This window comes from Haliotis rubra, unplaced genomic scaffold (genome assembly GCF_003918875.1).
Source record: "Haliotis rubra isolate DU_JTF1 unplaced genomic scaffold, ASM391887v1 Scf404, whole genome shotgun sequence".
Taxonomy (NCBI): domain Eukaryota; kingdom Metazoa; phylum Mollusca; class Gastropoda; order Lepetellida; family Haliotidae; genus Haliotis; species Haliotis rubra.
In genome coordinates this window covers 807,310-823,672 of record NW_025767085.1, presented here as the reverse complement: position 1 = coordinate 823,672, position 16,363 = coordinate 807,310, and the positions used below count along the sequence as shown (strand labels likewise).

The 16,363-nt window shown below is 40.3% G+C and overlaps 1 protein-coding gene across 1 annotated transcript; it reads left to right on the top strand.

Moving 5' to 3' along the window:
• Positions 1-540: 540 nt before the first annotated feature.
• LOC124287687 lies at positions 541-9,339 on the top strand. Its single transcript, XM_046724193.1, has 4 exons — positions 541-621; positions 4,393-5,642; positions 5,971-6,001; positions 7,983-9,339. Exons 1-4 carry the CDS (start codon positions 546-548, stop codon positions 8,222-8,224), a joined length of 1,599 nt encoding a protein of 532 aa, XP_046580149.1. The 5' UTR covers positions 541-545; the 3' UTR covers positions 8,225-9,339.
• Positions 9,340-16,363: the final 7,024 nt, after the last annotated feature.

Genomic DNA, 16,363 nt, shown 5'->3' with positions numbered 1-16,363 from the left:
CCCATTTCTTAAATCAAACATTATGTATTCAGAAGATGTGGCTTCGGGAACAATATGAATATACAGGAATCTTATTTAAGTGTCCTGTCATTACTTCAAACATGCATTTCCCTACGTAGTGGTGGTTACAGATGTCACAGTCTGCTGAGCACCGTTTCGCCCTCAGACATATCTGTCACATATACGATTGATTTAGTCCAGCCAAGTGGAATATCAGAATAAGGATTATCAGAATATACTATTGAACGTCAGTGCAAAAGGGTAACCAGTCTTGACCATCCTCAGAAACAAATTCCTTTTGATGAAACAGAAAAAGAAGCGTCCTTCTGTGGACAATACAATATACAATATGATGTCTCGTTCTTTCTTTCCTGTGTATTTGTTACAGGACTAAAGTTGTGGTACGTTACACACAGGTACACACTGACAAGTTTACATGTATAATGCAGTATGTAGGCTGAAAATATAAATTCACAAAAGAGCAGATCGATCACACGCACAGAAGAGTGTCACTGTGTAGGAGTGATTTGATGGAAGAGGACGTCATGGCGAAGGTTACCACCGATGGCCTGACAATTCTAATCTGTATGTTAATGACTGGAACTGTTTTGGGCGTTCAAGGTAGGGATTCTATGACTAATTAAAGAATTATATTTATTTTTTCCAAAGTGGGTATTAATTTCCATCACCCCAATGCCGAAGTCTTCATAGTTATCTTTGAAACTAAAACTGAGTATTTTCAGTATTTTTTTCCTGAAGGTAACTTATGCTTTGTTAGAGTAAGATATGGTGTGGATGTAGTCTGCTCTGTAGAAAATTTTATGTGTATTCTGCTTTCAAAAATCGTACATGAATACGATGAAAGATGAACTGTACTTAATATATAATAATAATAATAGTCTATTCGCCCGAAAGGGAATTTGTAGTACATCAGCTGCTGTGAAACACAAAAGCAATAAATAGTACATGTAACAATATGCGAATCACCAAAACAACACAGCATTTACACAAGGGGACAATGACGTGACACGAATAACAAGCAATACATTCAACCACATCAGAGCAAGGATAACTGATATAGACAAATGTGCAGTTGGTACAAGAATATTATGGTAACTGGTGTATAATTCAAACATTATTGAATTAAAAATAGTTTCTCATTCAAGAATGAATATAATCTGATTGAAATGATCCACGGTCTGTTTTAAATTATCTAGTATCGCCAGTACTACTCATCTACCTCGTCTGTATTAACACAAATTGTGGCCATACCCGATGATGATATTGTTTATTACTTAGGGCATGTCACTTTGTCTCTTGTAATCAGGTATGCTGTTTGTAAATGAATGTCATATGATAAATATTGACTATTTCCGCCAGTATATTTTCCATAGTGGAAAAGATCTCTCCAGTTATGCACATTTCAAATTGGATGAATATTATTTATGTAATTTTGTAGGAAAATACAGTTTAAGGAGACTTTCGTGCTATGAAACCAAAGATAATTTCTTGATGTTAGTACACATGCTGGTTGAAAATTGTTTTCAAATGTGGCAGTGTTTGTTGATATTAAATATTAGTCGTTGCCAAGGGGCACTCTCTTCAGTCGGCAGTTACTCCAGGGATAGTGTTTTGATGGGTAAATTGTAGTCACTACGTGGACCTAGATGGTTCTTTGGTATGATTCGAAAGTGTAATGACAGAAATGACAGTGTACCTCCTTAGTGTTTTGCCACTATTTCGTCCTCAGATACAGTATCCGATCGTGATACTGATGAGAAAGTACTTTGTCAAGTTCAATGACATCGCTGACTGTGATTAGATATTAAGTTAAGTAATGTCTATGAAAGGGTAATGTGTAAACCTTCAGGAGTTTCGCTCTCTTCATTCCGGATCTGCTTCTTATGAATCAGCCAAGCCAATTACGTCAACATGTTTGACCTGTAGTCTCTGGCATGGTAATCCACTTTCAGTTGCTGCTGATTACAGCACGTTTTTATTTTGTATTTTTTGTATAGTAGTATGTATTAAATGATAGCTGACATGTATTTTGTGGAACGTGCATGGCTTTTATTCATTCATTGCTTTCATAGTCACGACACGACTGAAATGCTGATGATGTGTCTAACTCTCTCGCTTACCGTCTGTGATATGATCAAAGCTGTGTCAGTGTTCTCGAATGCGTAGGTCTTTGGTCAATCCATTATTCATTCGTTTGTTTGGCCCGAGTCAGTCACTGATACTAATGCTGAAACCACATTAACGTATTCTCCTCCACCATCGCAACTGGCTTTTTTCGCACAATACTAGCTCACTGCAAGTAAAAACGTCCTTAGATTATCTTGCACGGGCACACACAACGTTTTGTAGGATCAGACGTTAAGATAGGGAATAAATCGACAAATAGGAGGTAGTTCCGTTCAGGTATTGCTCCACACTGCTGGTTTCTATTTCATCTTCCATGAACCCGTGAAGATCCGGGTTAGAATTGACCTTCATTAACAAATGCTTGTCGTAAGAGGCGACTAACGGAATCGGGTGGTCAGACTCGCTGACATGTTTGACACATGTCATCGTATCCCAATTGCGCAGAGCGATGCTCATGCTCATGTCCGGTCCAGACTCGATTAGTTACAGACCGCCGCCATATAGCTGGAATATTGCTGAGTGCGGCGTAAAAGTAAACCCATTCACTCATTCAATCGTCTTCCATGATGTAGATTAATCTATCAGAATGGTAGCCTGAATACACTCACTCAGTCGATTTACAATGCACGATTTACTCTTTACATTTCCATTCTAACTGACAAATCATCGCTAGCCTGGATAAATGTTTCCCTCTTTCAGTTTGTAGTAGCATCTGCAAAGAGCATAGTAAATGTGTCTTCAAACAACTGATTATGTTTCCATGACTAACAACAATAACCTACGTTTGTCTTTAGATGCAAATGGAACTCTTACCATGCTTGGTGACCCGAATGACTTGTAAACGGTTGAAGTAATAGAATATAAGCTATCGTGAATATGGCTAGAAATAACAAAACCTAACAATGTCATAACCTCTTAAAATGTTATGACCCTACAAAGCCTCAATAATATCATATATATTGCCTTTTATGTCATATGTACTTTATTTGTGAATTAAAATGGAATAAAAAATATTTTTTAAAAATATAATAACCCCTTTAACAAACCAACCAATACATGCTCGAGATATCAGAAAAGTAAAGCAGTTGTGGTAAATAATGATATTTCATAAGCCGCCATTATAAATGCACCTCTTGTCTTCATAAACAACTGAAACCTTTGTTCACACTCGTTGACACTGTAACAGATTTGTCAAATGAGGAACTGATCGTTATTCACAAATTCAAGAGAAACCATCCTCTTCAGTTACATGATGCTGTCAATGGTTTATGTTTTAGACCTCTGAGTGAGAATGTTTCTGTGAAAGCATTGGTTCTATTTAAATGCTAAATACATCGATTTCCCTTGCACTATTTAGGTGAGTGCCCCGATCTCGGTTCATCAAAACTCTTATGTCATCTGTTGTTATTTACGTATAGCTTCATTTATTAATAATTGACATCGAGATAACACCACAGGTTTTGCTTGACTAGTTGATGAGAGGGTTTACTTATTTGGATATATACAGACTTATACAGTCAGGTTAGACACTCTTGCATAGCGGAGATGGAATTCACTACTTTATGACACGTGCTATTAACATCAGTAAGGTACGTAAGGTCCTTCAATGAGCGGCCATAAAACCTTCTGTCCATGATGTCCATCAAATAATTTACATCGTTTGAATTCGCTTTTGTCCTCAAAACAATCCCGTATTCGACGAGGTATACACCCGATGGAACGTTCAATGTCAGCTTGGTTCATTCCACCCCACTCTTCCTGAGAAGCAGCACCAAGTTTGTTGAGAGTGTGTTCTTTGTCGGTGACATATGGAAGACCAAGGGTATCCCAGGTATGTTCAATGGGTAGAAAATCACAACTTATGATGGACAATCGAGCAAGCTCTTTGGATAGAAATCCCAAACACCGTCATGCGAATCATATATTTAGAGTTGTAAGTAAGTTCTGTGTTTAGGGTTGCAGCAGTCAAGGGCCCGTTAAACTTGGCTTTGCAAGTGTTTGTTATTGGTACGCCCGTCGGGACCGGATTGGTTCACCTTTAGGTGAACACTTGGTGTCATCACCATTGGTAGTTATATATTTATGAATGGATATGACACAGTCGGAATGGTACACGGGATTCTGCTACACAAAAAGTAGATCTGATGTTTGATACAACATTTTTTACGATTAGAAAGAATACAAACACATCCAAGAACGGTATTTATCTTCGCCTACGATACTAAGTATATTTTTCACTTTCAGAAAGAACATATGTGACGGTTTTTACACAGAACTTCGTTGGCTATTCGTACAACATGTACCTCTACATTACCTCATCGCGTCCACAGCCAGTGACAGTTGAAGTGTTTGTTCCGTACCTAAATACCGCAGCTCCTTTCCAAAACCTCACGCTTGACCCAGGACAAAGAACCAAGGTCACACTGCCTGCTGATGTTCAAATGCCTACAGGGACAAGGACGTCAAACAGAATTATCCGCGTCGTGGCTTCCGACGATGTCACAGTATTGGCACTAAACGCCGAACCGTGGAACCTTGATATGTATCAAGTGAAAGAGACGAGTCAACTGGGAAAGGAGTATGTAGTCGTGGCGCCTGACTCTTACAATGCCCAATCTGCAGCTACAGTGGGAGTAGTCTCCCCTTTCCCAAACACTGAAGTGAAGGTCACACTTCCAGACATGCATCCTACCATTTCTGCAGAAGTAAATGGAGTCTCACAGATATTATCAGGAGAGTTTTCAATCACACTGCAGGAAAACCAAACGTTTCAAATTCAGTCCGTTAATGAACTTTCTGGAATGTACATTGCATCTAACAAACCCATTGCCGTTTTGACTGGAGTAAACAGGACTGAATCATCTAGCAATCTGTGTTTGGACGGGCAGATAACTCAGCTGTTAAGTTTAGACAAAATAGGCACGAAATACATTGCTTTTGGGCTACCTTTATCTAATCCTAAGGACTACATAAACATTGTCTCCACACAAGCTGGCACGGACATCTTATTTGATGGAACTACGTCAAGACTTACCAGTGCAAGGGAGATAACTAGACTACGTATTCAGCGAAATCAGTTCAAATTGATTGAAATGTCTAAACCAGCAGTCGTATCCATGACAACTGCATCAGGTCAATCACCCACTATCCAGGGTTCTTTGTCCAACTACATGCTTCATCCTCTTCCACTGAGAGACCTCGTCTACACAATCACAGTGCCGGACGATACAGTGATCTCAGACTCTCATAGATATCTTGTCATCATGGTTGAGAACGATGGCGTGGGCGACATTCTGTTGGACGACGTTGTCATCTCAGGAGCTTCGTGGATACCGGTCACGGGCACCAATATTTCAGCCTGCTTCTATCTGGTGACAGATAATACGGAGGCCAGAGTCCTGAGACACAGACAAGGAAAGCCGTTGGCTGTGTATTTGCAGGGCTTCAAGCATTGTATTGCATACTCTATTGCATTTGAAGCCAATGATAGAGATGTAAGTACACAGATATATTAAATATTAATGCAATGTTGTTGTGGTTGACATATATGATATTTAGTTACTTATTCAGTTACTTATATAGAAAAGTATAGATGTATTATTATTGATTATCATTATTATGAGGATATAGTCGGTATTGAGTTGAGTATCTAAAAGCTGAAAATGTATAATGAATATCTAATAAAGCAGCTAAATACAAATTAATTCATTGACCGAATAATTCTATAGCTGTAACTTTTACAGTTCAGTAACAAGAATGGCAAGCTGACATTGTACATTGATATCAATATAAACGTACGTATTGTGATTTGTTCCGTTGCAGAAAGTTCGCCCTTCGGTCACTCAGGCGCAAGGTTTGTATCTCTTGCACACATCATGTCTAAACACACACGTACATTTGTTAGCGTTGAAGCATTTTTGTGTAACACAATTATGCTCTTTCGGCAAATCAGTCCAATTAATTGTTTACAATATTGAAATAGATTTTAAGTTGGTGTTTCCTAACCGATCTTTATACGTGAGGAGGATGATATCATATCAAATGATGGTTCGGTGTTACCTCTATCGTCAACAACAACAAATGCATTAGCTTACATGCCACCGTTATTCGAGACAATTGGAAAACTGTCAGGTGATTGCTCGGGTAATACCCAAGATGACGGTGTCATGGAGTTGTTTGCTATTACAGCTAATTGTCAATGATTCTTGTGAAGATGACATTGTTAAATGATAGCTCGATGTTTTTCGTGAACCCTATATATTTTCTTGAAGAACGTAGAGGATTGTGAAATATGAATTTAAATAGTAATGCCAAATATAAGTAATGTAATTTTTGGCGTTGCAAATCCAATGCAAGAACGTGTATGCCTGTAACGAGTAACACCAAAACACACGTACGTAAAGTGTAATTTGGGACTTTGGCACTTTAAGGGAAGGTTTCTCGCAATCTTGTTGATTCTGTTTTTTCATAAAGATGTGATTTTGTATTTCATTCGTTGTTTGTGTATGAACCAGTAGTTCAGTATCTGCAACGTCAGGAGCGTCTGGCGACAACAGTATAATATCGATTGATCTCACGCGAGGCTCTACGAAATCGATCACAAACGGTAGATACATTTGCTGCAACGCTTCATTTGGATACTAGAGTACTACGAGACGATTGGTCAACATACATAGCTGTATGTTCGACGGTCAAGTGTTGTGCCACCCATTACAAATCGTCATATTGCCGTTACAGGTGTCCACAGCGTCAAAATTGGGGGAAATCATCGCTGATCACGTGTCAAATTTACAGATTGGTCCCCTTTCATTTTACACATGTTTGATAGACGCGGACGATATGGAAATGAATATCAAGCCAATGTCAATCTGAGACCTCATGTGAGATTTCGGGGGTAGATCGATTAGTTACGGAGTGGCATCACTATGACTGAGCGAACCCACTTGGACTATCGGGACGACATGCTGACCATCTTTATGGCACATTTTACAATGCGTGCGGGTCGACGTTTTGCCTGTCAATGCATTCGTGGCAGTGGGGTAGCCCAGTGGTTAAAGCGTCCGCTCGTCACGCTGAAAATCCTGGTTCGATTCCCCACATGGATACAATGTGTGAAGCCATTTATGATGTCCCCCAGCTGTGATATTGCTCGAATCGTTCTAAAAGCGGCGTAAAACCATACTCACTCACTCAATGCATTGCTCACCGCTCACTAAACGCAATGCTCACCTCCAGCAGTAAAACCTCCTCTGAAAGCCATGGCCAGCAATGGGTCCTTTCAAAGACTGAACACGACATGCCAGGGACGTCCATCACCGTCATAGGATGCTGCAACGATGGCTGTTGATGGCCAAGCGCTGCAAGAAGAGTGGAACAGTGACTCAAATGGTCATTTGGGGACTTATAAGCAGCATACTTCATCGAATGAATGAATGTTTGAAAAATCGTAGCGGTATTAAGCACTGCTGATCCTCAAGACGCCCACTTTCAAATTCCCTACCCCGATCGTCCTTCAGAACATTTGCGGTCATAACCTTAACTGTAAGAGTTAACTACTGGTTGCAATGTTGCTGGTTGCCTATTTGTTCGTTAGTATCATACAACTAATACCTATTTCTGTTATAAATAATATGTAAATATGTAAGTTTAGATTAACAGATAAACATATATTTGAGGATTGAAATGATCATAGAAATCCTTTGTGAGGTGGAATTAACAACATTTTAGACAATCCGTAATCATCCATTACCACTAACACATAAAGGACCATGGGGCTTATATACATTGTAGTAGTGAAGAAGATGTTTACGGGACTGAAACTGTTGTTGTTTTAGTTAACTCCCGAGACCTCCGTGCAAACCCAGGAAAAAGAAAGACGTCTCAGCGGATGAAGTTGCTCACTGTATCATTTCTGCAAGCTTGTTTCTCCTTCTGTCTCAACTACGCGGAATGTGAAGGCGTGAACTACCTACTGAACGCTTTGCCGATGGCCATCAACTGCGAGCTTCTGTTCACCGAGACCGATGGACAACAAGACAGTGCTGACTGGACGTACTATCAACTCGTCCCAAACTGACTCAAGAGATATTTTCTTTGATAGCAGGATGAGTCAAGTTCGTGCCCAACTAGGTACCAAGATTGTGGTAAAAGTGATTTTTGTGTCCATTCTTTTCATTTCACATAATGTCAGGAAGAAATGAGCTGGCTGATCGGTTTCCTGCAGTAAGGACAGAGTGAAACAAAATCTTGTCAAGAAAGTGTTTTGCTTTATTTGTTTGACAAATATTGATATCACATTTACTGGCACTTCATTACAATATGCTTCATATCACTTACTAATTTGTTAAATTATGTAACTTATTAAAACAAAAATGTAAATGACAGTATCAACTCATCCCCTGATCGTTTTGACGAATTAAGATCACCTTATTTTTCACTAATTTTGGTTTAAGAGCACACGTTTGATTAACTAAACGGTATATTGTTTTTTAATTACCGAGCAATTGAGCACCTCAGATGTTGTAATTAAATTACTAACTGTGTGAGAATAAACGAATGGAACAGCCCTCTACAATAAGAAACCACTTTCACCTGCGGTGACATGTTAATGACTATTTTGTATCTCCAGTTGGCATTGCGGACGCCATACAACCATTTTGAGTGGGAATTTCTCAGCGAAAATGTTACTTTGAATTTGTGATGCCACCCGTGGTTCAATGGTATAGTTGGGAGAAAAGTGTTCACAAACCTCCACCCCTGCGTCACATGGCGGATCTGCTGAAGGCTCTAGTGCTTGTGTATGACGTTCAATAATGTTCCAAATATGCTCAGATTCAGATCCACTCTCAAGGCATTCCAAGGCCGAGGTGTCACAACATTTGAGGAAGCTGGCTGTCAGTGTCTTCGAACAATAGGGTCTGGGTTTATCATCCACGAACTGAAGCCAATGAATGCTTGACAAAATGGGGGAATAGCAACTGACACTATGTGAGATTGCGTTCAATGTTATCAGATCCAGTTTGCAATCAAATGCGATACATCATAGTATCACTAGCAAACCTCCCCTATGTAATGTTTCGGTGTGTGTAAACTGTATTCAGCTGTATCAGAATCTCAGTTGACCTTGTGTAACATGGAGCAGTTTTCATCCGATCAATGAAATTTTCTCAGATTAAAAGAATGTCGCGCTCATCACAATGTCAAACAGAACCTTTGAAGGTAATCGGACACCACAGGGCGTTTGATGTTTCTCCTTGACGCCATCCAAGCCCATCTCAGGCAGTTTGCCGAGGTCCTGGTGGACACACTGAAAGTGGGTAGCCATAACTGCTTCAGGACGGGATTCGGTACAAATGGATGCATGTCATCCTAATCAAAGTAGTGTCTTACCTTCACGATGTGATCACTGTCAGTGAATCAGTGACTGTTTATCTTGGTACCTGTACCTGATTACTTAGAGACTGTTGTAAGTAGGGCACCATACCTAAAAGGCAGGAGACCTTTTGTAATTTATTCGATTTATTATTATTAGATTTTCGCACAATCAGGCTAGTAAAAACGCAACAAAAGCCTGTCCACATTCATAAGAAATCTTTGCTAAAAGCAGAGTCATTTGTACAGTTGTGACTATATCATGAGCATGTATTTGTTTCAGTAGCATTACTGCTGTGCGATATTTGTAAACAAATAGAGTCTGAACCAATCTATCCATTGATTGTCACCATGCGATACGATGACAGAGCATGTCCCTCATCAGCAGCTCAGGGCCCTTGCCAGCCCAAACAGCGAATGGGACTTCTCCCAGGAAACGCTGCGAAGTCGAACAAACCAAGAACTTTCCGGAGAATATATAGACTCCCCAATACTGCAGCCTTCTACATTACCCAGAGTGTCAGAAGGGATGTTCTCTCGGTGGAGAACCCGAGCACTCTCCGGATCTGTGCCTAGACATCAGGAGGTACCAAACCGGGGTACCGAGAACAATTGGGATCCTGACGACAGTGTACCTGGGGTGTAAGCGAGACATTTCAAAGGCGAGGGCCGCATATTTAGCATGCTTTCCCTGAATCTTACCAATCACTTTGCTGTCAAAAGGGATAAAAAATTCAATGATATAAGTAAATTCACTTGATCAGGTTTGTTGGCAGGAATTCTTCTTAGGCTGTATATGGGCGTTATTCCAAAGAAGTTTAAAAACATCATTTTCCATGACGCGCTGGACATATTCAGGGTCGTACCATGGATGGACCTTGGGGTCAAAGCCACAGGCATGGCAAAGACGTTAGTAGAAACAACGAGCCATGCCATCATGTCGTTTGCGTAAGAGATAATTATGTTGTTTGTGCCAAGGAAGGGCATCCACTGACAAGGTGTTGGACAGTCTCTGTAAATACATTGCACACTCGACATTTCATATTTCATACTGGTCTTGGGCAGCAAAATGAAGCCCTCATCCAGGCGAAGGAGTCGCTTATATTACTGTTCTGTTCCAAACGCTGCATATGCACACGATGCAGTGGTTTCTCAGAAAGCTTCTCTACGCATAGCCGACTCTGGGCAGACATGGTGAAAGTCTTCACCTGGTTATAACTCCCATCGCTGTATCGTCCAGCAGTACATCGCCATCAACAAAATCAACCTCAAATTTCAGATTTTGCCCAACAACCTTGGCACGCTTAAAATAGCTGTTGCAATTCCTTGTGTTTATCATGAGTCTTGACATGCATCACCAGAGGATCATCCGATCAATAAACATTTGCAAAAGTACACAATGCAATTCTATCACGAAGAGCCTCCACATTAATCAAACCCCGACCTCCAGAACTGATTGGCATATATAAACGATTAAGAGAGGAACGAGGGAGGTGGGCTCTGTTGTCAGACATGATCCTTCTGGTCAGGCGGTCAAGACTCTTGATGTCTTGTTTTGTCCATATCAACAGGACAGGCACAGCAAAAGTATTGGTGGCTTTGACCTTGTTTCGAGCATTTAGCTCGAAGTGCAGTGAGATCACATGAGGTTTGCCAAACACATTGCGAAGATTTTGTACTGAGTATTCACACATGTGATAGGGCGGAAGATTTTGGGATCAGTCAAGTCACCTATTTTGGGAAGGACTATTGTGCGACCTTTGCAGAACCATGGAGGAACATCGCCTGTGTCCACGAGAGAACTGAAACAGTGAAGTAATGATGTTTGGACACAGGGGTACAGTTTCCAATACCGGTTTCGAATGCCATCAGGCCCTGGAGCTGTATTTGATTTGGTCTTCTTGATAACACTTTTCAGGCAATTTGGTGAGATGTAATAGCTAAACGACCCAGTTATTTTCTCATGAATTGCGTGATCGTAATCACGGACCCATGGTGCCTCAAGGTTACAGACCACAACTGTTTCCATAACCTTTCTTTGGTATCCATGGGAGGCCGTTTATCATGTTCACCATCACCTTCTATTGTTATTAAATACTGGGTAAATTGCACCCCCACTTAACACAAACCAATACTACAGCCCAACCCCAGCAATTCTAAAGTTGTTCGACCATTATGTAACATAACCTGTATTGCATGCATTTTTGTTTATAGTGTTTGAGTCATCTGAGTATTTCATTAAGCATATAAAAGACATGTTTTGCGTGAAACATGTATATAAAAACTAAATCAAATTGAACGAATTCGTATACCAGTATGTAACTTCCTAAACATCGTCATACCTGAACATCCATTTATCGTCATCGCCATTATAGTAATGCATAATAGATTTGAATTTTACTATCACTGCCTTTATTGATATATTCACTGCGCACCCCTGCATCCCCCTCTGGATCCGCCTATTTATTGCCACTCAATCTTGTACTGCCACTTTGTATTCATTTGCATTGAGTTTGTAAATTTAGTAAATTTTGGAATACAATTATTGATCACATAACTATGTTGTTTGCCGGCTTTATACCTAGTTCTCTCACCGAATGATTTCCCAGTTAGCCTTTTAGTTTCAACCTGGGAAGCAACACGTAAGAACTTACTAGCTTCCGCTGAAATACCGTTCATCTTGACGACCCATGGATGTGAGTGAGTGAGTTTAGTTTTACGCCGCACTAAGCAATATTTCAGCTATATGGCGGCGGTCTGTATATAATCGGGTCTGGACCAAACAATCCAGTGATCAACAGCATGCGCATGGATCTACGCAATTGAGATACGATGACATGTGCCAACCAAGTCAACGAGCCTGACCACCGAACCCGATCCCGTTAGTCGCCTCTTACTACAGGCATTGGTTACTGAAGATCAATTCTAACCCGGATCACACAGAGTTCTTCATGTTGTAATTGCACAGAAAAAAGAACAACGGACAAACCGAAGAATCTGCAGGATCTGGCAAGTGTCATACCGGCTCCAAAAAACTGCAGTTGCAGGCAAGTGTCATACCGGCTCCATGGGGTTCCGGTCACATCACACAATACGGAAGGTCGACACCGGTTTCGTTTTAACTGATGTTTTTGAGTTCCTCAAACCCAGCAATCCACGCACGTTTTTTCAGCTGAGCTTCTTGCAGGTGCCATTATTCACACCTGTACAGCTACAGCGAAAACACAAGATCTGTTCCCGGCTACCAACTGACATTCAGCGATGTTATGGCCGCTGTGTCGAGTTACCCGGATGAGGGCCATCACGTTTCTTCTTTGTGAGGTCATCCATTGTTGTACTATGATGTAATTACCATCTCCATTATTCATCTCATGTCATCTCTCCATTATTATTCTTGTTTAATACTTGCTGGTTTTTGCTGTTTCGCCTAACTGTCCAACAATCACCAGTAATGAGGTTTAAATCTTGCAAACGTATCATGCATGTCCACATGGTTCTTGGGCCTAACTACCCGTGAAGGTCCGGGTTAGAATATTGATCTTCAGTAACCCATGCTTGTCGTAAGAGGCGACTAACGGGATCGGATAGTCAGGCTCGCTGACTTTGTTGACACATGTCATCGGTTCCCAATTGCGCAGATCGATGCTCATGCTGCTGATCACTGGATTGTCTGGTCCAGACTCGATTATTTACAGACCGCCGCCATATAGCTGGAATATTGCTTAGTGCGGCGTAAAACTAAACTCACTCTTGGGCCTAACTGTGGTTGTTGGTGATATATTCTGTCATGTCATGTCATGTGATGTTATGCTATGTTATATTATATATTGTCTTGAGTAGCCGCATTTGTATGGCTAAAAATATATAGATTACCTTAAACATATATCTTTGAAAATCTAATACTTTATGAGAACAGTTTTGTTTTGACAGGTTAAACAATCTAAATTCATGTACAACATGTAATATGTGCAGATTGTTTTAGTCACGATTTGGCTTATATACTGTCGATGTGACTAGAAAATCCTAGCTCACTCACTCTTTTTCAATATACCTGTGCTATACCTTTTGGAATGTCAAACGTTCCATATTGTATCATGGAATTTTAAGAGTTAATCAGCGTTATAACCGCTGTAGCCTCAGATGCCATACCCCAACAGCCATGTATATGTTCTAAGAAGTGATTTCCTGTTCTGAGACATTGTTCCAGCCGTTGGTTCTGTGCGTGTATATTGGATCATAACGATGTTTTCATTCTATTTGGTTAAAAAAGTATTCATTCAAAGATTTCCAAAACATCTAGCCACGCATTTCATCACACCATAATTACTATATGGCGTGACATTAAGTGCTCAATACATTTGCATTATTTCTTGACACATATATTTAATTAGTGTACATGTATATTGAAACATTACTAGTCATCGTTGCAGGGTACCAACACTGATATCAATGAATATAGCTACAATATATTTCATGCCCTTAGATTTCATAAATACGTTCTTGAATGAGGTTAGTCTTGATTTTGTATGTTCTGTTATAATTTCATCACAATTTAAACAATGTGTCTCGCGTTACGAAATACCGGAATTGTCCGCGCAGTGAGAGACATTTGTCGGTTATCATTCTCGTGCCAGGTATATTGACTTCATGTATTCAGTTTATGTAAATCATCTGTTTAATGAAGTATTGATCGTCTTACACAAACACATGAGACCGAGAACTTCACCAGGAAAGACATGCCATTGGGAAAAGTAATAAAATGGGGTCTGTTTTAAAAAGTCTTTGAGTATGAGTGATCGACACTCAAGAAACTGTTGTTTCATTTGTTTCGTATTGCTGGTATATTTATAATTGATTGAATGAGGAAAGGACTGATTCATTATTGTCCTTTCAATTTCATCTAGGGAGTCAAAACGTAACAATTTAAAGTGAAAGATTCAGGGGGTTCTTTTCAAACCTCTTTGTCTTTGGGATATTACTGTCAAGGGAAGTGGTGTAATATAAACACTTGCAAGCCGCATTGGAGGAACGCTACATGGATTCTTTACACTATTCATGGGATCGTCCCGACGTTCTCTTGACGTTTCTACACTCACATTATAATGCTATCGTTTGCACTAGTTTTTGGTCTGCAGACGGATAAATGAATGATGACGGAATGGCTCCGAACCCCAAGAGCTACGTCGGGATTCTTGATCCGCAGCATGTATAGACATATTTAACATGTGTTTTCCGTAGCTGTTATTTACAGGAACGGATAACAGTGATATAATGAGTTACAAGCTACCATTTCTAATATGGACAGTTGTGAGCAATAATCAGATATTACGCTTGCAAGTTGGAGAACATCTCGACTTACCTATCTACAACTGAGTACAAGACCATCTACATACACTCTACAACTCATGTGAATCCTCAGACAAATCTGTCAACATATCATTCTTTGAACCTCTCCACAGATCTGTCCACAAATCAAAGAATCCTCAGACAAATCTGTCAACATATCATTCTTTGAACCTCTCCACAGATCTGTCCACAAATCAAAGAATCCCCAGTCAAACCTTGAGACTATGATAACCGAGACGTCCCTTCCTGAGATACACCATTAGGTCAGACACATGAGTTGAGTAAGAATGACGATACGGAGGACGAGTTCCATACAACATGATTTGACTTGTTTGCGCAACCAAAATGATGTCGCACGTACTGATGGGATGACATTTGATACCAGTATACTTATCATTATGTGAAATTGGATTGAGGCAGTCAAAATGTAACGTTTGTTTCCTTCTATGGGCTATGCTGTAGTGACACTACATGGTATATCGCAAATGTTTATGCTGTTTAAGTGAACACAGCTTGTTTCTAATTATAGAGCAGTGATACATGTTAAGAGAGACAGCTGACTATTAAACTGACGTTGTCTTCAGAGCGTCCGTTTGAATTTCATGTTTGATGTCTAGCGCCGCACTCAGCATTATTCCAGCTGTGTGATGGTTGCCTGGTGACAACCTGGACCAGACAGTCCAGTGATTGACATCATGAGCGTCGATCTATGCATGTGAGATTCAATTATATGAATCAACCAACCATACTAGTATGATCACGTTTAGTGACAAGCGTGGGTGTGTCTGAAGTTTTTGTTGTCGTTTAACACTGCACTCAGCAATATTGCTGCTATGTGGCGGCATGGTTTGCTGAAGATCAGTTCTAACCCGGATCTTCTCGGGTTCCAGGTGGTTCCATGTTGCAGCTGACATAAGGTATATCCAGGTAGGTGGTTCGAACCACTGTCATACCCGAAGGCCTTAAAAGGATAGTACTTGTTGACTGGCGATCGACATCAAGTTGTTTACCAACCAGGGTCCAGATCCACAAAGAGCGCTACGTCATTTATATGTCTATTAAACCCGTGAAGATCCGGGTTAGAATTGGTTTTCACAAACCCATGCTTGTTACTAACCGCGACTAACGGGATCAGGTGTTCAGGCTCGCTGACTTGGTTGACACATGTCATCGTATCCCAATTGCGTAGATCGATGCTCATGCTGTTGATCACTGGATTGTCTGGTCGAGACTCGATTATTTACAGACCACCGCCATTTATCTGGAATATTGCTGAGTGCGGCGTTACACACCAACCAAGCAACTATAAGTATGTTATAAACTAAAGAGTTACCACAAGTCGTAACGTTACGAACGCTTTGTGGATCGAGGCTTCATCCCAAGACCAACTGTAGATATACTCCAACAAAACAATACTATTGTTTTGGGGAAGCACAAACACGTGTACGGTAACAAGATGTTCAATACAGTTTGTGAACTATAAACAAAAACGTCCCTA

Excerpts from the sequence above, each read along its gene's own strand:
- LOC124287687 (XM_046724193.1), top strand. The coding sequence starts at position 546 with ATGGCGAAGGTTACCACCGATGGCCTGACAATTCTAATCTGTATGTTA. Across the intron at positions 622-4,392 it reads AACTGTTTTGGGCGTTCAAG|AAAGAACATATGTGACGGTT; the intron begins GTAGGGATTCTA and ends TTTCACTTTCAG. Across the intron at positions 5,643-5,970 it reads TTGAAGCCAATGATAGAGAT|AAAGTTCGCCCTTCGGTCAC; the intron begins GTAAGTACACAG and ends GTTCCGTTGCAG.